This window comes from Stegastes partitus, unplaced genomic scaffold (assembly GCF_000690725.1).
Source record: "Stegastes partitus isolate 25-593 unplaced genomic scaffold, Stegastes_partitus-1.0.2 Scaffold613, whole genome shotgun sequence".
In the NCBI taxonomy this organism is placed as follows: Eukaryota; Metazoa; Chordata; class Actinopteri; family Pomacentridae; genus Stegastes; species Stegastes partitus.
The window spans coordinates 47,729-73,000 of record NW_007578344.1 but is presented as its reverse complement, the minus strand read 5'-3'; the positions used below and the strand labels follow the sequence as shown (position 1 = coordinate 73,000).

The following is a 25,272-nucleotide window of genomic DNA, read 5'->3' as shown; positions in this document are numbered from 1 at the left end:
TCAACATCTCCACAGATGCTCACGTGCATCCCAAAATGTCTTTAAGGTTAGTGCTGCACATGCTCGGCAGCAATATGCATTCAAGGAGAAGGAGTCCTCTGAATGGACTCCAAGTGGGCTAGAAAGTGGAATATTCAGGCTCGCGTTACACTTTTCGCATCTACAAGTATGCACGGGCCCACGTGAGGTACATTTCGACACATAACTGACTGCTACAAGGGCAGTAGAGCTCAGCTAGTGGTGTGTATGTTCAGAATTCATAGATATGTAGATAGGGGATAATTCTGCTTTTACAAAGTTTGGTGTTCCCACTTGAATTTTTATGTGTGTTAAAGGGGGTGGACTAAACATGAGGAGTACCTTTAAGTGACTTTAGTGTATTTACAGCAGCAGGACATGGAGTTCAATAGCACGGAGGGATAAAATATGTCTGGTTTTAGCGAAAAAGTAAGTCGTACGATCAATCTATCTTTGGTATTCTTTTCATCGGATTCTTTAACAATCCAGAATACCACCAATCTCCTCCATCAACCTACCAGCAATCCTCCCTGAAACAGAAACTTTAAACTATCGGGGGTTCTCCTCCCATTCTTCTTGCGGCACTCTGGAATGCTCCACTTGTAAATTGTTCGGCTACTTTAACAATTTGTCCTCGATAGAAGTTGTCTACAATTAGTTTAAACATTTACTTTGTCTGATTTGGATTTGACCACTGAAACATCTAAATTTGGACGAGCAGCATAAACTCAACATTTTTATGCACACACACACACACACAAAGGAAGGTTTCAAGTTCGGTGGAGGTGTTTAATTTCCCAGACAGTATTGTCATGTGGTTTAACGTGAGCTTCAGCAGGCGGACTTTTGCTGTTTGTGTGTGTTTGGGTGGAGGATGAGAAGAAGAAAGACAGGAGGAGGTGGTGGTTGGGGGGGAGTTGACAGATCCATCCCATCTCGTTTTCTGTCTCAGGAATGCGGCTGGAATCCAAAGCTGGACTCCCCTCTGTTGGCTCCGCCCACACTCCCACCACCTCATATCACACACACACTAGTTGTGCTTTCATTTGGGTCATTTTAACCATGAAGTAAGTGGCTGCCTGTTCGAACTTGTCCAGCTGATATGTAGCCTAAAGCCTTGTGTGGTTTGTGTGTACATACATGAGTGTGTGTGTGTGACGGCAGCACCTGTCCATTCCTCTACGTTGACCTCAATAGTAAAGTAAATGGTTGCCAGGTTGTCAACCAGAGTTCAGCCACATTTTTATAGTTGATGTAAGGGCATCATTGAAGCACAAAAAGTCAGAGAGATGTCAGTTTTTGTGTCACAAACATTCACATAAAACAAGATTCCTTAAGGAAAGTGCCTCAGATTCCTTACTAACATTTGCAACATGCATGTTTGAGAGGTTCGCTGTGAATTACAAGACTAACTACTGAGACTACTTCCTGCAGGCCTGATGATGTGCTGATTAGAGCCATTCCTGAGGCTGACGTGCAGTGAAAAAGCTCTTAATATGCAATTCCAAGCAGCATTACACTGACGATGAAGAACGCAACTCGTTTGTTTTTTCTTCCCTTTTGTACGTGGGTTAGCTGCTAACAGATTGCACAGCATAACTGATCATGAGCCACATTGGATTCTTTGTGATTGCTTAATCCTGCATGTTACCAGTCCAGCATCAGTTTCTTTTGACTCTAAACTTAAAAGGCATTTTTGATGAGCTGCATTTTCAATCATCATTCAATTACACATCACCTCAGATGAGCATTGGAGACTCAAATGTGGCCTTTTCCTTTGTCTTTTTCGTGTGTTATATCTCAAAATGTGCATTACAGAAGCACAATTTGTGACTTGGTTAGAAATATTTCCGCTTTAAAAGTGCTAGAAAGGAGGAAGAAGAAGTCACGGTGACATAAAACTGCAGCTATTTTATCTTATCTTTAGATTTAGGCTCAATTTTTACTTGGTGCATGGTTAGATGTTGAAAAAAATATCATAGTTTGGGTCAAAATATGACCTTTTTACAACAAATTTGAAGCTTCTTCTTACTTGTTGTAATGGGAAATGCAGTGTAGTTTTATCTCAGGACATGCAAGTAATTTAACATCCATTTTTAAGCTACATATGCTCAAAACTTGCAGCTCATAGTGAGTCCCTCCTAATCTCTCAGTTCATCTACGACTTTAATATTTAAGACCCCTGCTGCACTCGTTGCATTTACGCAGCCATATAGCAATACGGTGCTGAATAACATGGAAGGGAAATAATAATCTTCAGGTGATTTAGGTTTTCTTCCAGTAAAACATGACATTGGCCTACTTTCCACAGTTTTTATGAGGTACAAGAAAATGTACCGAGACCAAAAGAGGTAACTGATTTTGCTCAGAAATCATTGCTGAACTCGTGCTGCTAAGCTACTCAGAAATGTAAATGTTCCCTGTAAGTACCACTCTCAATCACTCCTTTGCATAACATTATGCTGCCATAATGTCAGGTTAGGTATGAAGGATGTTTAAGGTAAATGACGTCCTGCACTTATCAACGTCTTTATTGCTATTTTCAATTCTATTTATAATTTCAGTCCTCGTGTCTGATTTTTCCGTTGCCGAGAACTCGCGCCGACTGCGTCAGAGCCTTTGAACGTATAAACTATCTCTTAATGCTTACGTTTGAGAAAGATGCTTTCTTTGTTCTCACTCCTACAGCCAGGGTCAGCGGCAGTGTTTACATCACTGAGTTGTTGCCGTGGCAACAGACGGAGCCTCGCAGTCAGAAAAGGGGAGTGAGTCTGCAGAGTTAGATTGAGAAATAAAAGGAAATAAAAGGAAAGCAGGGACGGATTTTGTGCAGTTGCAGTCTGCTATAAAGAACTAATTGTTAGTCAATCTGCGCGGTGATCCGACATTCCTATCAGCTGCTTCCACATCCTCTGAGACGACAGCAACCCTCATTCAACACAGTCCATTAGCAAATGTTGGTGTTCAGATATTAAAGCAAATGTTTTACCACCAGCATGCATTATATGTATAAGGGCACTATGTTCCCTTTTTCTTAGTACACTTGTGCAATGGTTTGCACTTCAATGCAACAACCCTCCCAGAAATCCTCCCTTTACCGTGCACAAATTGTTCAGGCTAAGTTTATTTTCCTTCCTATTTACAGTCATGCACAAAACTTAATTTTCTCTGATGGAATCACTGAAACACATGCATCTTTATCACACAAAAAAACATTTATGCATGTTGATTTTTTTTTTCATAGATAGATTAATTATAGGTATGACAAATTCTGCAAGGTTAAAAATATACATACAGAAATGCTAATGTTTGATTAAATGTCCCAGGCTTGTTTTTTTTTTTTCTTTCTGTTTTTGTTTTGGTTGTCTCTTGACCATCCTGACCAACTGTCTCTCAGCAGAAGTTGAAATCTTGTGTTTTCTTCCTGATCGTGACAATGACACAACTGCACCACGCACTTTAAACGCAGTTGATTTTTGGGTTCTAAGACATCTTTGAAATGCCTCCAAGTGACCTTTCTGACTTGTTTAAGTCAAAATGGGCTCCTTTCAGATCTTTGCTGAGCTCCTCAGACTTTACTCCTGTAGTGTGTTAGTGACCTCAGAGGAGTCAGCAGCTGTAGTCAATCATAATCCCTCACATGAAGTTTAAAGTAAATGTGATGATTCAAGCTGCTGTATGTGTATTTTTGACTGAATTATATTGACGAAAGAACCAAAATGCATGATTGTTTTTTGTCATCATTCCATCATAGTTAATTAAGAGTTGCAGGAGTCAGTGGAAACTGAAGACTGCATTGATATACGTGATCTTTACAAGTGCATTTAAATGTTTGTTCATGACTGCACATAAGCAGAGCGTTAGAAACTGTCCAGCTGTCTAGTATGTCACCATCTCTAATTATGATCAATGCTAGCATCCATCCATCCATTATCTATACACCGCTTAATCCTCACTAGGGTCACGGGGGGCTGGAGTCTATCCCAGCCGACTTAGGGTGAAGGCAGGGGACACCCTGGACAGGTCACCAGTCTATCACAGGGCTACACTTAGAGACAGACAACCAAGCACACTCACATTCACAGACAATGTAGAATCACCAATTAACCTCAGCATGTTTTTGGACTGTGGGATGAAGCCAGAGAACCCGGGGAGAACCCACGCTGCACGGGGAGAACATGCAAACTCCACGCAGAAAGATCCCAGCATGAACCTGCGACCTTCTAGCTGCGAGGCAATGGTGCTAACCACCGCTCCACCTTGCAGCCCCATCAATGCTAACATATATAACTGAATTAAAACTCTTCGAGAGCATCACAAAACTAAACATGATGAAGGCAGACGGTATGAAAGAACAGTTTAGATTGCGCTCTATTGTAGAGGTGCATCTAAGCATGTGCTATTAAACAGAAAATGTTCTTCAAGCAGCAACGAGCTGCAGACATAACATGTATTAAAGACGACCGGACTTCCCCGGTGATTAATAGAGCACCGTGCTTGGAAATAGCAATGAAGCAACAACCAAGATAAGAGGTGGAAAAATGAAATATTTCACAGTCCATAAACATCATAGTTTGATAGCATAGTGACCTGTGGTCCAATATGGGAACACATTGGTGGAAATAGATTATATAAACGTTTTAAGACAAACAACAGCCTCAAAAATAGTCCGAACCACGCCGCAGTGACTTACAGTATATACCAGCATCCTTCATTTCAATGCACTGTAGATTCTCAGCTCCGTTCTATAAACACAGGCTACAAACCAAATCTAAACATCAATTTTGCGTTGTTATGATTGCACAGCATGTTTCAATAGCTGGCTCTGTCCGCAGTCGGCACAAAAAGCAAAATGGAAAGATTTAATAACTTCATAAAGCCAAAAAAGCATGCGGGGAAACATTAAAACACACACATTCGAGCGCGCGCACACACACACTGTAGGACTGCGGTAAGTCATTTCAGAGCCTATTAAATCTCCATTAACACGCAGCCTCCCTGCTAGCCCGAGCTAATCCGACCCAGGTGTGTGTGTGTTTGCGAGTGTTTTGCGCCTCGTCCCTCCGCTGCCCTCTCCGTTTCTCTCTGCCCTTCCTTCCCTCTACTTTCTCTCCATCTCTGGCTCTTCTCCCCCGACTTCGTATCTGCGCTCCAGCAGAAAGAGGAAAAAAAAAAAGTCTCCGTTTCCCACGCTCTCACTTAAACCTGGCAGCTCTGCAACAGCAAAACCTCCTCCAATTAGGTCAAATTAAGGCAAATTGCAGCTCTCAGCGGGTGAAACCAGACTGACACACCTCACCGTGAGGCTCACCTACAGTCTGGGATTTGGATTTTCACTCCTCCATCATTGTCATATATAGAGCCTCCACTGATTTTTCATACATTTTTTTTTCAACCCTTAATCTTCATTTTAAGTGTTTGCAGGTGAGAAACAAAATGATAGATAAGATGCCAAAAGACAAACCATCTGCTTTCTATCCAGCTGAGCAGTGAGGCTGAAAAGGTGATGCAAAGTGACAACAGGGTAATAAAATAGACAAAGTGATGTATTGTGATTATCTTTCTCTTAAAAACGACACACATTGGCACACTTTGTCAGCCGCCCGCTTCTTCTTTTTTCATGTGTTTATCCCAAACAAAGCTGTTGCTGCTGCAGGAAACGCAAAAATGCATCAAAACTCGTCCCGAGCTGCCAACACTATAAATTGCTCATGTGCTTTAACAATTGCCCATATAGAGCAGCAGAGGGACCATCTGTTTATTAGGAAAAGGCAATTATTTGCTTGCTTAACCCTCTGAATTCCAACCAGTTTCGGCATTTTTTGGGGGTTTTTTTTTGCTCCTGTCATGTAGAAACAGCACAATCCTGACTGCAAGTAGAGAAATCACATATTTTGTGCAGTGGTACAAAGTTAAGATGCCATAAATCATCAAAATAGAAACGTGATTTTCTATTATTTTTTGTATTTAACAGACAGAAAAACCTGGAATCAACATATGAGACATTTTTCACACGGATGTTAGCAACACTGGGGAGAAATTTGCTTTATCTTTTTTATCTTTTTGCTTCCATTCTGTCTGCTCAGTGTAAACACAGCCTGTGGTTTAAACCATTTCATCCAAAAAGTCCCTGAATATTTGTCATGTGACTGTTGGTCATAGGTGAGTCACTCCTGCCTTTCTAGTTGTGCATTGGCCTGCAGAATTTTTATTTTTTTACAGAATCTGATGAAAGCAAATAGACAATTTTTTGTATTTTTTTTAATGAGTCATGTATATTTGTTTAAGTTTCCCCAACAACACAGTGCAACACATGTGAGTAGTTCAAGGACCGCTGAGGCAAGCTGAAAATCTGAAGATTCTTTCTGTTTTGACAGTTTCTGGCTGATAAACGGTGCAATTTCGGTGATTTATTTAAAAAAAACACGCCCTTTTTAACCTGCCAGCGAGGTTCGGGGTCGAAAGGGTTAATCATCATTTGACTCAAATCCAAAAGTCTCCTTTTAAACTTTTGAAAAAGTTCTCTTCGATCCAAGTCTAAAAAAGTAGGCCAATAATCTCTGAATCTTCTGGGGACTGGTGGACCTCAAAAACTAATATGTTATGCACACACACACACACACACACACACACACACACACACACACTCACGAATACGCACACATGAATGTTCTGGGAAGGTTCGCTGCAGGAGAGAATATGATCTCTGCTTGGAAGTGACGCTGTTCCCTACTAAAGCAGTACAAACACACATTGTTATGTTTGTGTGTCCGTGTGTGTGTGTGTGTGTGTCTGTGTGTGTGTGTGATATGTGGGTGTTGGTGACAGTACAAACAGCTCCACTCCACTGGAGCCGTCTTATGAGAATACTAAGCAAGTGCGTAATAATAACAGTACATGCCCACATTTACCAGAAGATTTTATTGGTTAAATAGTTTTAGCAGTAAGAAGAGGAGGAGGGGTGGTGGGGGGGTGTTCATTGGAAAATCTATGTGCAAATTGATTGGATAAGTGCTCTGCGGCCCACAACAGGTTTAGAAAGTTTTATCTCTATAAATAAGGTTTGAAAGTTTGAGGGCTGTAAAGCATTCTTGTGAAGTTAACACATTTCAGGAGCTTGGATCCCATTGCCGGGCTCCTCTCCCTGTCCAATGCATTTTAAACAGCTTCATTTGGCCCCGGCGCTGTGAAATATGCTCCGACCGCAGCTGGTATCGGCTATTGTAATGTTTTTGTAAGATACTTATGACACAGAGAGGCTGAGGAGACAGATGTGCGCAGCTGTGACTGGCCACGATGCAAGCCCACCCACATTTTTACGGTGATTCATCGCTTGTGAGCGTCTGTTTGTGCGCGAATGTGAGAGCGAGTGGAGATACTGCCTGAATGTTCCCCACCAAGTTTGGCCGCCTCCTGGAAGAGTGATTAGAAGCTTACTGGTGCCCTCTGCTGGCAAAACAACTCTCTAGGTTTAGTTTTTATCTACTATAGCAAAAAACAAATCATCATAGACGACAATATAGCCATTATCATCTAAAAGAAAAGGCAGCTTTAGAAGTTAAATACCACTGATTTAGTATTTACATAAAAACCTCCCATCCTCACATAAATTTGTTTGAGAAAATTCTCATGTTAAATATCAGATGCAAACAATTAATACTTGTTTGCTTTACCATCAACTGATGGTGCAGATGTGTGGAATTCCTTCTTATTCACTTACATGTAATAAAATTAGTTCTAATACTGAGTAATGAGTCTCGAGGAACTCTAATAAACTGCATGTGTTAGTAAAAAGGTGTGAAAGAAAGATAAGAGGATGTTAAGATCTGTAGGTGTACAGCTATTTATGTGCATATTACAAATGATAAACTTAAAATTAAGTTTGTCAAAGGCTAACTGAGTGCATAAATCACTTTTTTCAGTTATTTGTGTGAGCTTTACTTATTTAAGCTGTATTTCAACAGAGCAACTGTAAGAACGAGATATTTATTTTATACAATGCCCTGATCACAATCTAAAGAATAACTGTGCAACATACAGGCCGACATCAGTTTAAAGAAGGCAGGTGTAGAGGAGGAGGAAGAGCGAATCCCAAAGTGTCAATCAGACTCTTGCACAGTGTCTAATTTGCGAACAGTTCATTTGCAAAAATAGATAGCTCTGTCTTCACAAACCTTCAGAAAACCCACTTTTCCGTCGTCTACCTGAGACAATATCAATCAAAGTTATCTCTATCTTTTTCATGTCATTTCTACTGAGTCAAATCCACTCAACTTCAGTTTGATATTATCTCAAGCAAACAACAAAAAAATAAGTTTTCTGAAAATCTCTAATCTTCTGTTTTTGCAAATGAACTCTTAGTGTGACATTTCAGTTCTTAAACAATCAAAATAAATCTGCAAGTCAATCTATGAAGTCCCACCTCTTTTGACACCCACAGCTCGAGCACAGCAGCTCACCCATGACTCCGCTCAAATCCTGTAAAAGTACTCGTTGCTACACAATACATTCGTCTTCAAACTGGATGCCAATTATGAATAAGAATAAAAATAATAAGGAAGCCAGTTTCTGTAAGTGGGCAGAACTGGTTCCTGTGGTTTAATCCATGTTTTTTAATATACAGACATGGAATCTGCTTATTTTGCTCATGATTTGTCTTCTAGCATCTGAAAATAGACCATTAGGACACTTTAAAAAGGTTAAAAACTTGTTTTGTTTTGTTTTTTCCAGAATGGGTCAAAAATAACAATTCATCCTCTGCACTGTTTTTAACAATTCACACCAGATTTTACCTTCTGTACAATGTTTTTCCCAACTTTTCCAATAGTTTCTATGTGTGAAATATATGAAATGACTGCCTGAATAAGAGAAGTGAGAGTAAAAGAGTTTAAATGCTGCAGATATGTGATAGAAGATGAAAATCTGAGAAGAGTGCTACTCAAAGTGTCCACTAGATGGCGTTAGGACCCTCTGATGCTGATTCTCAGTCAGCATTCTCCAGATAATGCCTTTCTGATAAGCTAATGCTTCACGAACTGAAGTTTCCTCCCATTGTCACCACAAATTTTCCCCCCGTGAAGTTTCACGGACTTTGAGAAAACCCAGTTTGACTGGCGATCTTGATGCCCAAATCCTCAACACACACTCACACCTGCAACCAATTGGCCTCTCCTGGAACTCGAGTGCGTCGACCCATTCCTCCGCTTGAGCTATTTTTCTATTTATAGACGCAGGACTCACACTGTGCCTAAAATGCCTGCTGTCTCATTCTGTTTTGCTTGCTTACTGTCTGGCAGATTTGTGGGGGGTGAAAGCGGGGGAGCAGCGGGGGTCCTCCAGTCGAAATCACTTTGCTTTTTCAGGAGCAGGAGTTATACTGATACTTGGATGCTGAGGGTTTTCTTTCTTTAGAGGCTGGGGAGTCAGAGAAGGAGTGTGTTGAGTTCATGATGGATTCATTAATAAGTATAGAGTATCAGTATGAGTGTCATTTGAGTCTCTGCCTCAACATGACTTCATTTCTAAATCTTTACACCCTACTGACCTACTGACCCTTAAAATAAACTTGCAGCACGCAGCTCACTGTACCCGCTTTGCAGCAGCGTGGATGTTTATACGAGTAAATATTTATGCTGCGCTTAGTTGCGCAAGTGAATTGGAAATCCATTTTGCACTGGAGACAGTCCCTAAGACACTTCCAGCTTATTTCAGCCAATTGTTTGAGTTCACTCCCAGCAGATAGCGGCGACTCCCGACAGCTCGGGCCAGGAGAAGTGTGGAAAGAGCAGCAGTGATAAGATGCAGGACAGAAGATGGCTCACTCTGAAGGCAGCTCAGTGGTTTTGTGGGAAAAATCAAAAGCAGAAGGACCAACATTTAGTGGTTTCAGCTTCTTATAATGAAGGATTTGTTGTTTTTTGCTTGTCTTGCATTGCAGTAAACTGATTATCTTTGGGAATTTTGGTTTATTTTCTCATGTTTTCTAAGCCAAACAATTAATAAATGACCCATGAAAACATTTACTTAGTCAGATAATGACCAGAATCCCCTAATTAGGCCCTTTCTAGTGGCCTACTGTAGCAGAATAGGAACATTTTTGCTCTTGGGAACCCAAAAAATTCAGCAAATTTCATGTCATGTTGACTTTAAATTCAGGAGGTAATAGAAGGAAACTCGTGCAGTGTTAGAAAAGGAAAAGATACACTCTCTTGAGATGTTAAACTTTAAAAATGACCTCACATTTTTATTATTTACAAGTAGATTTCGATTGGTTTTGTCGCGAAAGAGCCGCAGATTCATCCTCTGGTGGTCATAAATATCAACCCACTAACTCATGGCAGCTACTTTCCGAGACACAAAGCGAGTAAAAGTAAGTGGAAACCACATAAACTAGTCTTTAAAACGGGAATTTTGTGCAGACCTTTGAAAGATGACACTGATTTAGCTGCCCTCCACTCCTCAGGCAGGATACTTCAAAGGGAACCTTCATGTCAGAGAACAAATTGCCGCATGCTTTCAGTGTAGTATTTGGACGGGCGAAGCCGGACCTGTCCAACAAACTCGGGCTGCGATCCCAGCTTGGTTCTTGTTTCCTCAAAAGTAGAATCGGGCTGGCGTGATCTCAGCGCTTTGCTTCAGCTGCTGCATTTAGCATAAGCCGCAGATTACAAAGAATGAGGTTTGGGAGCATGAAAGTGAGTCAATAAAGCGAAAGAATGGACGGGAGTGAGCTTCTGTGGAGAGAAATAGAACAGGGCAAATAAAGAGAGGGAAGGGGAGGAAGTTGGGGGTCACTCAGTCAGTAGCTAACCCTTTTTCAGTAGGAGCCCCGGGGCCTCGGCATGAAGCTCTGACCTGGAATTCCAAATAAATAATTCCCTAAACCTCCTCCGAGAACAAGACTCACGCACACAAAAGAGAAGAGGGGGTGCAGAAAACAAAATGCACAATTTCTCCAAATCCATGGCGTATTTAGACTGGTTTGATTTATTTGATTAGCGGACACTTGATCAGTCCGTAAGGTGAAAATCACACACACACATGCATGCACAAAAGCAGGTATTATGGACTCAAAGCTTAGCCCTCAAAGTAGCCCAAATCCTGCATGTGTGAGCAGGAACATTGGGTTAATCCTCACCAAACACAGCACAAAACTGTTTTATTCAGTCATAAATAGGCATGCAAAGGGAGGCGTGACACTGAGGTCAAATGCTCTGTGGTACATAGAAGTAATTAAAATACACAGAAGGGAGCGTAAACAGGCGACCATCCTGGGTCAAAAGACTCTAAAATATAGTATGTGTGAGGGCCGTGAGCGAGATGTTCTTGTGAGTTTCAAGCAAAGTCTCAATATTCAGATAAAATCAAAAACAAAATTGGATTTTATTCCTTTGGGCTCATTTTTTCCGCAGTGGGACAGGATATGAAGATGCAGTATCCTTTTGATACGACTCAGGAAGACTGATGCACACATGCACGGGAGCTGAACAGTCAACCTACATAACCCTGAGCTAAATATCAAGACGGAAAAAAGCTCTCTGTTAATTTAATAGAACTTAATATTAGATATCTGCATTAATAATAAAGGTCAACTGTGGTGCTAAGGCGATTTGAGGTTCGTAACTCTCATGTTGAGCCTCGTACTTTGCGGAAAGTGGTGGATTATTCGGGCTGATTAAAGCTTAATGGCTCGTTTTAGTAGTTCTGGCCATCGGTGCTTGCTGAGATCAGGAGGGTATAGCTGCAATAAAGAGTGCAAGAAATACAGTAAAGATACCAACGGAGGTAGAGGGCAAATAAAATGTAGGGCAGTTATATGTTAGCAGAGAGGAGCAGTGGATGGGGGAAATCACACTTAATTGGTTATGATAGGGTCCATCATTCTGGCTCATCGTTCCAACAATGGAAAGCCCTGTTAGGTCGGTTTGTTATTGTAGTAGGTGTATGAAAACACGAGACAATGTCCAAGAAGCACGTTTCCACTGCTCATGCGATGATGATTAAAAACTAAACACAGCTACTTCTCCTATAGCACGCTGCTTACTTTGGACAGAAAGTTCTTAAACAATCCTCGAAATAATTACGGGGTCACTAAACTGTTTTTTCAGCATCCATCTTTGTGTAGCTGTTCCAAGATTAGACAAAGAGCAGGTGTGTTTTGAGATGTCCTGAAAGGTTTTCTGCCCAGTGTGAGTATCATATCACCAGAGTTTACACTAATTGGGTTCAATACATAAGTGGGAAGTTGTAAACTTAACACACCATGGCATATGTGAGAGGATCTTATCCATGTTTCCCCCCTGGCCCATGACAAACCACATTAGAGAGGACATTAGTGGATGTAGGGGGGTCACTGTAATACACACACATGCTGGAATACACAAGGGGACGGACGTTTTTGCCTTCAGACTTGAAAGTGCACAATTAGATCATGCCTTTCGGATTGTCTCCCACACACACACACAAAATCGGCATTCGTACACGCCGAGAAAGTAACTCAACACTGCTGCTTTTCTCACCGAAGGAGAGCTTTAATCTGCAACAGACAGAGAGATTCTGGCTACGGAAATTAATGTTTACTTTTCGGCCGTCTCTATTTCAAGCTGCTCTCTTTTCCTTCATTGTTGGGAAAACATCCCAAAGGAGATGTGAGATTGCTCGAACCAAAATACTGCCAAACAATCCCCGCTGTTTCATATGGTTCTTTTCAATGGAATATCATGGAGGAAAAAAAATTGCCATGTGAGGGATCAGGTTTCTGTGCGCAAATGAGAAGGATAATAGTTTTTCACATACATTGTGCAGTGTGTTGGGGTTGATGCCATCTCCGACTGAGCATTAAACAGAATTTCAGACTGCTGTTTAAGTTCATCTGATGACTTTCTGGCACAAAAAAGACAAGCCGAGGAGCTGAAGGCTTTGTCTCAGCAGCTGAAACCCAACAAATTTAACAGATCCCCGTTGAGCAGCTCATTGGTTGTCGTGGAAGGAGAAAGCTTCCCTTAAAAAGACTTCCTGCAGAACCAGGCTCAGGGAGGGCAGGCCTCTTCCTCAAATGGTTGGGTTGAGGGTAAGAATAGCAGATAGAAATCAGACCAACAGCGTTGGTGAGGCCATTAGCGGCAGATGAGAAATGGTTAGCTCTTAAGCCAGGGAGACATGCTCATAAATTTGTCCTTGAGTAAAGGCCAAAAAAGTTGTGTAAGGTCACACTAAGTTTGATCTTTGACTCCAAACCCAGATCAGTTCATCTTTAGATACATGTGATGGATGGGTGGATGGATGGATGGATGGATGGATGGATGGAAAACATAAAAAAGGGCTTAATTGAAGTGTACTGGTTCCAAAAGTGCAGCAAACATGCCAGAATTGAGTTCTAAAATCATGACATTTTTCAATTTCTCAACTGGTGACAATGGTGAGTGAAAGAACCTAAATATGTCATTGAGATAAACCAGATCCTTCTCATTCTATGTTTGAAATCAATGAATTACTCGTATTGTGGGGTACTAATAACAATTTCCAATTGTGCATCAATCCATCTTTCAGTGTTGCTATATGTTAGCTTTTTCAGTTCAGGCTCTTACCAAGCTCAAGACCCGTCATTCTCCCAAAGACGTATTCGTTATTTATGTCTTTTGTACCACCCTGGATTGTGATTCTTTGTATTTTGGAGTCGACCGGTCATTCGTTCAGCATCTGCAGCTCGTACAAAATGCAGCTGCTCGTCTTTTAGCAGGTACAAGAAAGTGAGATCACCAATGCTTTCCTCCCTGCGCTGGCTTTTTTCCCCATTTCAGGATTTATTTTAAGATTTTGTTTGTTTTAAAGGTTTTAAATAGGTCAGCGTCACTTTATTCGTCAGAACTCGTGCGTCGTCGATCAAGCGGCCAGATGCTCTGAGATGTTCTGACCTTTTAGTTTCACTTTTCATGTAAGAACTACTCGGGTTTATATATTTTAAAGTCACTGCTGAAGATCCGTCTCTTCATGACGGCATTCAATTCAAGTTTCATTGTGTTTTATAGTTTAGCATCGCATAGTTCATTTCGCCTTTTTAAAAGTGTAGCATTTTAGTTTAACTCTTGTTTTGAAATGTTTTTTAGAAATAGATTTGACTTTTGTTCAGTAAATATACTAATACCACACTGTCAAATACTCCATCACAAGTAAAAGTCTAGAAATTAAAATATGCTGATTATTTTCTCAATAAATCAACTGAATTTTTCATTCAGCAAACTTTGAAAACTATTGACTCGATTACCCAGGGAGCAAACCTGCAACTTTACCAGGCCTGTTTATCCAACTAATAGTCCAAACTTTGAAATATTTGCTATTATTCAAACAAAAATCCTAGTTTTTGAAAAGCTGGAACCCTGAAATATTGATATTTTTGCATGACTTATATGACTCTTAACAGTTTCTAATGAATTTCAAACAAATCTACAAATTGTTTCAGCTGCATTTGTACAAATATACAACCGCATATTGTAATCAGTGAATATATTTGTGTAAAGACACCAGTAACTGTCGCTGTCAGTCGACTATTTACTTTGATCCTCCTCGCCGCCTCCGTAAAATCTACTGCGGCGCTTCTGTAACTGCGACTCTGCCGTAACCCCTTATAAAGTATAAATCCAGTTTAACACTGGAGGGGAGATAGTGGCAACCAACTGGCTCCTCTTGTATCCCATTTGTTTAGTGCAAACATACTTTGCTAAGCTACCACAACTACTTGGACAGTGATGTATCAGCATTATAAATCCCTCACATGAGAAACGTTAAGTCACTCGCATTTACTTTTATCTTCCTATCCGGTTCTCCGTCCACGATTTCATTTATGAAGGCTTAAACATTTGCACCAGTTGCCAAAAAAAAAAGAACAAACAAAAATATATGTGTTATATGATAGCAAGATGTTACTATTTTAGCTGGAATGCTGAAATGTTTAATATTCCTCACAGGTTTCTGCTACCTCCCTCAAATGCAGACGACATTCTGGACCGTCAGCAGGATGTTTACAACCAGACTCATTAAAATTAATAAGAGCCATAATCAAACTACAGCCCCTTGCAGGCCCGCATGCATACATCCAGCACTGCTCCCAAGAGAGGAACTGTACAAAAACATGCTGCAGAAGTCATCCATCCCACAACCAGGAATGTTAAGACCATTCTGAGGCAAGCAAAGAGCAAAACACCTTTAAATCAGCTTGTGGTATCACTCAACCAATTGAATTCTCATTTTCTAGCATGTGTATTGTTCTCTCATTCTTCAGCATCACACTAAATCCTACACTGACAATTCTAGTTGACATAGACGTCCTTTAACCCCAAATCGGGATGCTGTGAGATCAGACTACGCCTTAAACAAATGTGAACACTTCCAGAGCCTGCTGCTGCGAGCCAAGAAAATCCACCTGTATTCCATCACAGCTTCGCTGTTTTGATGGAGGCTCTTGCAACAGCATGATGACATCCTATATTTGACTCCTTGATCCACAGCATGCTCTACTCGCTGTGCGCTCCTGCTGCACCGATACTGTAAAAAAGCAACAAACCGAGAGAAACTGCACCTCTATAGGTTTCTAAATCTTGGCTGAACTGCCCAAGGTTGCGTGAATTTTCTTACGAGTGTGTATTTTTGGAGCGAGCATTCCAAAAATGTCGAACCCTCAAGGTCTTGTTCCCTCCGACGCAGCCTCATCATTATGAGGGAACTTAGGGAGGAAATTAGGGAGGAAAGGCGAAATGGATAGCGGCTCGGTTCACGAGTTCAAGCCTCTATGTTTCCTCGAGCATGTCCAAGAGAAAATATGTTCAAACAGGGAATGTCGGGATTTCAAATATATAGCATGAGCTGCTAAAAAAAAAATGGACGTCTACATCAACGCTACTTGCTTTGTTTCAGTTGGGAGTTGTTGATCTAATTAATACGGTCTTATCCTGAGAGTTTTGTGACAACTATTCATGCTTTTTCTGGAATGCAACACTCTCTTTGATTATGTGTTTTTGGTGGAGTATTCCTTTAAGGAATATGGATGGCCTGATTTCTCTGGGCAGCCTCACAGTGCTGACACTAAAAGCACTATTTCTTTCAGTTTTCAGTCTTAAAACTGCCAGAAGTTTCTTGCACAAAAATCTCAGGGTGCAACCCAAAGGTAGCAAATCCATTCCAAGAGTTTACCAAGCCAAAACTCTTCTGTTATTCTTTATGAGAGGCTTTGCTGCATTGTTTTTTGTTTTTTTTTACAATGCTGAGGCCATGTGTTATTGTCGCTATAAACACTTCAACATGGACCACTTTTTGTTTGAAGGAAAAATAAAAATTGCCGGCTTTTGGCACATGGCCATGACCTGTGTCGATTCCGCAGATTGTATGGTTCACAGCAAAAGCAATGGCGAACATGTGCAGCAGTTTATATTGAAATGCTTCAGAAAACATGCAGCACAAATGATTTTTAATTCCGCATACCTTGTGGGACAGCAGAAGAAGGTCTAGCACATCGCCAGCAAACTGTACCACATAGATCTGGGCTCCAACTAATAGTTTTATTGAAGAATTTTGTAATTGTTCCCTTTAAAGGAAAGACTTTCACTCTTCCTTTATTAGTTGATAGTGAGGCATTTTGGAACAGGCCACTCTTTAGTGAAGCAACTCCTTCATTTTTGTCAAGTTGAGCTGACATTTTATGCTGCTTTAAAATGGAATGTTTTCTTGTAATTAAATACCGTTTGATGTTCTGATCTATAGCAGAAGGAGTGGAATAGATATAGCGCAGAAGGAGAAGCAGAGGAGGGCCACAGTAGAGATTCACAAAATGACCAAAAAAGAAAAGTATGCAAATTATGTAAACATGTAAATGAAATAGTTTTTTGGGCATTTTTGGTTTTGGGGTCACTTTGGGCTGAAAATGAGTTTCAAATGGAGGAACGTACAGGTGCGACCAAAGCAGCTGCCAAAAGTTCATATTATAAAACACACAAAGGGAACATGTGTCTTATCTTTACACAGCAGGTAACTTTCACACTAAATAATGCTATTTAAAAGGCCACTCGTGCATTTTGTAGTTTTAGACTTGCAACCATGATCCCATTTGTATGTGCTGTTTACAGTGATGTTTTCTGTGCGTCCAACGATGTAGCACAGAGAGACTGAGCCATCCAGATAAACCAGGAGTCCATAGCAATGCTCTATGACGCTATTTTTAGGCGCCATTATAGTTCAGTATGTTAGTATGATCACATTTTCTAATTAGCACTGCAAACAACAGCTGAGGCGGTTGGGAATGTCATTAGTTTTGCAAGTACAAATAGAAATTGTGACCTGACAGTGGTGCAAAAGCAAAAGCGATGGGGATTTTGTTCATCTGCAACATTAACTTTTGTGTCATTCCATTCTGCAGATGTTGGGTTATTTCGAGATCATTATAAAAAAAACAAAACATTGGCTGTTTGCGCAAGAGGCTCATTATGACCCATGGTGACGTTTCAGCGTGACAGTGGTCTGTGACGGGGCAAAGGAGGAAGCATGGTGATGTAGTTAGCAAGCCACAGAGTAAACAATGACTCCCAGGAGGTCGGGGTGGATGGATGGGTCAACAAAATTCTGCCCTTCATGTTTGTGTCTCATTTCCAAATAAGAGTCAGCATTTCTTTTCACCGTGACTATTCCATAACCTGTGTGTTAATCATCGTAAACATGTTTAAAACAAACACAGATTTTTGCCGAAACCTTCTCAAGTTGTTGACATTCTACCCAGAGGGTATGTGATCTATGTGGGTTTTCATCTTCTGTGGACCATGAATCTTGCGCAAATTTTCATGGTATTCTCTTGTTGAGATATCTGGACCACACTGGCAGACCACCTGAACCATCAACATCGCCATATAGAGCCATGGTGCTAACATAGCAATACAGAAACCAAACACAACACGCACAGGGATTCTAGGAAAGCAAGAAGTAACTGGGTAAACTTTGTCAAAGTGTTTCTCTGTTTCTTCTCTGAGTAACAAGTCCTCAGACGTAGTTTAGCGATGGTGCATAAACACAAATCAACCTTAATAAACACTGACGCAATGCGCTTTTTCTTCGCTTCGCATTCTTTTACTAGGGCTCATAACAGCGATTCAGATTTTTTATTTATTTTTCGCTCTGCACAAGCCAACTAGAATTCATGAACGATTTACAGTAGAAAGCAGAAAAATGTGAATTCTCTTCTGGTACACAAAAGAAAACTGGGATTTGACTTGTTCCCACAGTTGTGTATCATCAGTTTTTAGGCAGCCTTGCAGCTTTTAAAGCTGACGTCACCTTTTATTGGGTTGCTTGATTATCACTCTTGATGCTCAAGCAAGCAGACACATATTTTCTCCTTTCCTTCACTTTTAAACCAACTCTGTGTGTTAGGAGTTCAGTCTGCAACATTTTGGTTGTGAATACATGCGCCACAAAAAAAGGCAACCCCTGAGGCCTAGAGCTTGTTTAAAACATGGTATCAATCATTCAGGAACAGTTATTTTTAAACGTTGTAGATCTTATTTTGGAATGATTTTCATCACTTAGCGTCCCTTTTAAAGCATTAAGGGTAAGTGGGTCTAAAAATAGACTCCACAATGTCAACATTCTGGCGCCCCATAAACAACCGGGATTGAATTAGCCGACCACTGTTTCCTCTCCGAGGCTTCGTGCGCGCATGTGAGCGAAGTGTTGTAAGCGAGACGGCAGCTCTGTGTAAGCTCAGCGTACGCTTCACATGCTAGCATTACAAATTCCAGTGTGTCAGCGTCCCAGTAAAAAAAAAAAAAAAAACCTACACTGTTTTCATACTCGCGCTATTTTGCCAGAACATGTGTTGATATGATGTCCAACTTTAGAGGCGATCACTCCGCAAGAACCACATCCATCCACTGATCCCTCTGCTGCGATAACAGCCGCGGTACTTTCCGACCATTTTTATTTTACATCATTGTTCTATCAACATCAGCACCCTAACCATGGAAGAGGAAAAAAAATGTAGCTGTTAAGCAATCACGGCCAATAAAACTGTCAGACGTTGCTTTTTGAGTAAACCATGACTTCTCTACTTTGTCTCTGGTTCTTCTTTCTGCTCTTTCTCTCTTTGCCTCTCCGTCCACGTCTCCCTCCATAAAAAGGCATAAAAGCGATGTGCACAGGTTGCCTGGTGCACGCACATGCACGCTCTTAGTTCTGCACATGTGAAAGATTTAAAGTGGAATCTCAATTCTAACATGTTTTTGGACTTTGAATAAATAGTGACGCACGAACCTGGACTTACATTTAAAACCTGTTTTTCCATTTTTATGAAACCAGGACTTAAATATAATCTAATGCTAGTTTAAAATGAGTATTTAAAGCCGCTATTAGATTGATAAATAGATTGAATAATTATTTGGGCCATTTTGACATAACTTGATGATTACTGGCTCTTTTCAGTCACTGATTAAACATCTAAAAATTCCTCTCAGTGTATTTCCTACCTCCTTAATTCACTTCCTTCTTGTTAAATGCATGGGTTTCCTCTCTCTCCACCCATCCGTCCCCACTCACTGCAGCTCAGCACACCAGCTCACCTCTGACTCTACTCAAACACTGCAAAACTACTCTACACTCCACAATGGCAAGTTGTAATATTTTAACCATACATCTTGGAGTCAGAAACTAATTCTGAAGAAGAATAATGATACATAAAGCCCCAACCTGTTGGTTTACTGGATCGATTCCTTTCATCTGTGACACATCAAAACCTGAACGTCTGAAATTGAATCATTGGTGTGCTGCAGTTTCAAGGTGGAAATGCTCAGCCTTGAAATTAACTGCTTATTTTGCTCATATTGTGTATTCCAGCGTATAAAAAGCACTGTATGAACATCAGTAATGTCTGCAGACACATCGGCAGACCTGAAATAGCACATGAAGTATACATTAGGTCTAAAAATACGCAAAGGACTTTGTAAAAACAGGTGCTTGAGCAGAGCAAGTGTATGTTTCAATATCAAGTTCTACTCATCCTGTGAATACACTTCAGCTTCATCAAGTCTGGCAAAAATAACCTCGATGATGTCAGGGTTATCAAATTTTTAAGAGTGAGGCTGTGTTACAAAGTGGAAATGAGGGCTTTAGAAGATGTACGGGCTTGCCAGGCAGGAAAGGCACGATGTAGCTGCATTAGGGGACATGTAGGATGCAGTGTTTTGGAACTTTACCCACTTCAGAGACAGCAAGTCAGGATTACTTTGCATAGAAAAGTAATGCATTTATATGGGAGAGGGAATATCATTTTGAAGTTCATAAGAGTGTTTTAGAGTCCTTTGCTGAGTAGAAATGATCAAGTGTCCACTTTTTTAAAAATATAAAGAAAAAACTGCAAGAGGACATGATGGAGGTGTGACCCCTTGGATTTTAGCAAAAGTTCAGCTGATGAATAGACTCTTCAGATCTATTATTGCAGCAGACAGAGCCGGCCTCCATCACAGCATCTCTTGTTCCTCGCTGCAGGAAGTGATGTTCTTTTCCTTAAACCACACAAACTTAAAATATTGAGTCAATTTCAACTTTTCTTGCATGTCAAATTTCTCACAAAACCCCTGCCTTGCATCTAAATCGAGGTAAAATCTGTGTTTATTTCCAACATAAAGTCTTTGTTTGCACTTAATTTCAGGATTTTATTTCACACCCAACAATGTATGACACATCCCAGCAGACACTTTCTGGCTCGGTATTTTTACAAACACTCGGAGGTGCAATAACTTCATGGTCCAGATTGTGCTAATGACTCCATACTGATGGCCTCATGCTAGCTTCGGTGGGCCATATCGGGGGGGGGAAACGGCATGGAAAATAAAGTTACAACGGTGGGAAACTCTGCTGAGCTTCTAGACATCTCAGAGAGAAGGAGAGGAAGGAAAAGAGAGTGTGGACGCAAGTGTGTGTGTGAGAAAGAGAGGCACGCTGCAAAAACAACAAAAAAAGCAAAGCTGGAGCTGTTCCTTGTAATAGGAAATGATGGGAGAGCTGTTTGAGGGCCGCGTGGTTTTGACCCTGTGACCGCTCCCAGTCGTGAGAACCGAGTCCCCGGCCATGTGTCCTTAAGACCCTCACATCATCACACGCTGCTGCACGTACACACACACACTTACGCTCATAATACAAGCAAAAATCAGCAGAGAAAAAGAGACTAAGTCCTCAAAAGAAGCTGGAAAATTATCATACCTTTCCACCAGTGCATGTGGACTTGTGCCAACTATGCAGCCTATAAAGCGGGGCCACCCCCCCCCTCACTTTAAATAAGTCTCCCAAGTATGTTTTGGTAAGGATTTCATTCGCTGCCTGCCCCTTGTTCACACTCAGTTTGAAGTCTATAAGAAGACAAAAGCCCAACTAGCCCAATGATGACAACAGTAGGAGGGAAGAACCGTCTGCACTTCATTGCACCTTTTGTTGGAATTATTTAATCCTTAAAAGCTCCATAGGATTTTCTTTTGCTTTCCCAGAAATGCTTTTGTACAAGGTGTGACTCTCACAAGGACTGAAAAAAAGAAAAATCCAGGTGAAGGAGGTGAAAGTTGCCTGCTACCCCTTCCCCCCCTCCTCCAGTTAGTTACCCATGTGCCCTTGGGTCAGACTCAAAACTGCAGGCTGTGATGGACTCACTGGTTTGAAAACTGTGCTGCTTCCAGGTGCAGACGGGTCAACGCTCCCCTCTTCGAAACCCATAAATCTTCTGCATCTCCACACCTCAGGTCATGACTCAATACAGTCAAATTTTAGATGCACTGGTGATTTTTTTGGGTCCAAGAACCAAAAGTGTGCTTGTTATTTTTGGCTGAACTGAGACGAAACTGTCAGCTGATGTGTATTTTGGCACTCAGTGGATTTGCCCTGCTTCTTGCAGAAATAAACATGTTAAAGTCAGCTGATTTGTTGTATTTTCTGATTGTTCCAAGAGCAGTGTGATACACTTGCAAGAGTGTTGTTCAAATCATAAGAAGATGTGTTTTTTATACAGACATGCAGCATCATAAATGAGTAGAATGGGCTGAAAAAACGCACGATTTTGCTCATTTGCTGCAAAACAAAGTGCCAATAATCTGATTTTAGTGCAACCACAGAGGACAAAAACGTGTTGTACTGCGTTAAAAAGTTTACCTCTGATTTCCACACAACGTAAGCGTGAGAGCTGGACGGTTGCACTTTCCTCTGGAGCCATCTCCGTGGAGAGAAGAGCGTGCCGGTGCTCCCGGACGACGCTGCGCTGGCTCCCCTCACCATAAACGGTAAATCCCCGGCGGTATTCCTTTTGGCACGCTTCACGATGTCATAGTCAAAGTGGAAGTTGGAGGATGGAGAAACATCCAAAGGAATGGAAGGAGAAGAGATAGAGGGAGTTATGGGTTCCTTTAGTGTCGGAATCTTCGTGCGTAAAGCCGGTTTCACAGCCAAGCGCTCCGGAGACGCACCTGCGTCCACCGCCGCTGCTGCGGAAAACCCTGCGCCGCTCACTCCATCGGTCCCGGTGCCACAATGTCTTATGATAGCAGGGTCCAAGCTGCGAGTTTGGCGTAGCCTCCGTTTGGTTATGGCTTTGGAGGCAGGAGATGAGCACGAGAAGACGCTGTTGAGGAGTCCTTGAGCGGCTGACATGTCTCCTTATTTTTCACATCAGCGCTGCTCCAAACGTCTCTCTGAAAAGCTGCCCAACAATTGTAAGAGTTCAACGTCGCCCCATTAAAGGGAAACTCCAAGCACAAGGCGATGAAGGGCTCGGAGAGTGCTGCATTTGGCTGCGTAAAGTGGAGAAGGTGCAAGTCGTCCTTTGCTCTCTTGTGTTCCTCTGCGCGCTGATCATTCCCATACTGGTGTGGAGCCAGAAGACAGTGTGAGAGCGTGCAAGTGTGAGTGTGTGTTTAGGGGGTGGGGTTGAAAAAAAAAAAAACTTGAGATGAGTGCCTGCACACTTTATTTTTTGCTTAATGGCCAAAAATTAAAGTTTGTTTTGAACACTTTGGCTGAGTTTGCAGGATTCATCTCGAGTGAGATCATCAGTGTTTGATCCCTGACTTCTCCAGCCAAAGTCCACTCACAAAAGCAACAATTTAAACTCCTTCACTCCAGAATACTTCCACCGCTTTGATTTCTGCAGCTTCTGCAATGAAGATGACTTTCTATAATTAGTGAGCACATTTCATAAGGATAATTAGGCAAGGACAGAGCCAATAATCAGACTGGCAGAAGGTCATGCGCAGAGACAGACATGATTTAGCTCGGGATGAAAATAGGAGTATTAATCCTCGTCTCCCATTAATCCACCTCGCTGTCTGGGAATAATAGGCCTATCAGTGAGGCCTGCTGTGTGCTATTATTAGCCAAACAATAAGTGAGCCATAGGATTAATCACCCGTGCTTTTCTTTACACACCTGTGCACGAAGCCAGACATTTGTTTACACAGATGCTCATAGAGGAGTTCAGTAATTTTAGGATATTAGGATGCCTGTGTGTGCGTATGAGAGAAAGAGGATAAGGAGGGAGTGTGTGAGAAACCCCGAGACAAAGAGCGAGAGAGAGAGAAAGAGCAGGAGCATGTGTGGCCCAGTGTGTGAAAGTATGGGAAAAATGAAAAGAGACAGCGGGAGTCTGGAGAGAGGGTGCCGGGCCGGCTGATAAAGGAGCTTATGAAGCTGCGCCGCATGACACACTCACACACATACACACAACACAGCATGACACGACACTGATAACAGCTGAGATAGATCTGACCCTTCTAAAAACAGTCCGAGGGGGGGACGAGAGTGAAAACACAGAAGCTGCAATTGTTAGAGGATACGGTGTTTTGCATTAGATTGTATAAGAAATAAAGCCAACACTTGAGGCATTATTGCACCGAACTGTGTCCATATTGTTTCAGTTGGGGAGGAAGCCAAAAACAACAGTCGTATATGCATCAATGCATCATTGAGAAGATATTGTGCCTAAATGTTCCCATACCGCAGCATCCTTTTCATTTTGCTGCCTTCAAGCTCTTCACTCAGGTTACCCGTTGAGTAACCGTGGAAAACATTTAATGTGAAAGTCATTTGACATGACTGTCAAAATATATCAGACACGTTCAGGGTCAAAGGGAAGGAGAGTAAATCAGCAGGGCTACACTTCAGCCAGTCATGTTCGGTGTTATATAGACACTGTCCATATTTGGTATACAATAGTAGAGCAGTGCTGCCTGAAACCATTTTAAGCTTAAAAAAAAGTGACTATATTGAGCCACAGCTGCAGAGAAATGGCTTCCTACGCTGGGGATAAGTGTACATTTCATTGTGCAGGGTTGTTATACAGATAAAAATGAAAAGGTTAGAAGGTCAAGAACAAAAGAAATCAAATTACTCGAAGGCCCTCATGTGAAATGTGAAACAAGTGAGTGACACAAGGTCTATTTTTATCTGCTCGGTACAATTAACGTTAACCCATTTATGATGGAAAGAGAAATATTTGTCCAGATCTATTACTCCTACAAATGATTCAGGTCTGTTTAACTGATAAAACTCTGAGATTGGAGAAACAATCGAGCAGGTCTGCAATTGTATACGCACACATTCGCACACAGTTTGTACCCCGGAGCGATGTCCAGCTGAGGAATTCACGTGTTCCTGACGGCACATGTAAACATCCCCATACTGTAGTGCATACTTACGAGGACACCACATTGTTCCAATACAAGAAGATTAGATTATTGAGACATGGTGAATTTTCTTTTATTGTGTTTTGCCTCAAGGAAAAAGGAGTCTTTTGCGAAACACCAGAACAACATGTTTTGCACGTATAGGGTGTATGATGCTTACGTAATTGGCAGATATATGGTGGTTTAATCTTGATATGATCAGCAGAGTTGTGCTTCAGGGCTGTTTGCAATGAGGGCGATATATTTCCCACGAGTTATAAATAATATTGAAAATCATAGATTCCTAAATGAACACAGGGGGTGTTTGTCGCTGGTGAAACAGGATCCTTATGAGTTTATTTTCATAAAGATGGTGGTAAAAATAGAATGATTTAAATCCGATACATATAAAAATCTATTTTATTTATAGATATGTAAGGGAAACAATCTGTTGACATTCTTGACTTCAATAAATGGAATAAACTTTTGAATTTGGATCTCATAATTTGAATTTAGGGCTGCAAAGTGGCTCTGTGGTTTGCACTGTTTCCTCGCACCTAGAAGGTCACCGGTTCGTGTCCTG

General features: G+C 41.3%; 1 protein-coding gene across 2 annotated transcripts in view; it reads right to left on the bottom strand.

Annotated features, from left to right (window-relative positions):
• LOC103362883 (rho GTPase-activating protein 6) overlaps window positions 1-22,884 on the bottom strand; it is an 82,827-nt gene extending 59,943 nt beyond the window's left edge. The window contains exon 1 of one of the 2 annotated variants that reach the window (XM_008289397.1): window positions 22,186-22,884. In XM_008289397.1, coding sequence (XP_008287619.1) covers window positions 22,186-22,680 — 495 coding nt within the window. In that variant the 5' untranslated portion in view covers window positions 22,681-22,884. The remainder of the gene's footprint in view (window positions 1-22,185) is intronic. The other variant, XM_008289398.1, reaches the window with a different exon arrangement.
• Window positions 22,885-25,272: the final 2,388 nt, after the last annotated feature.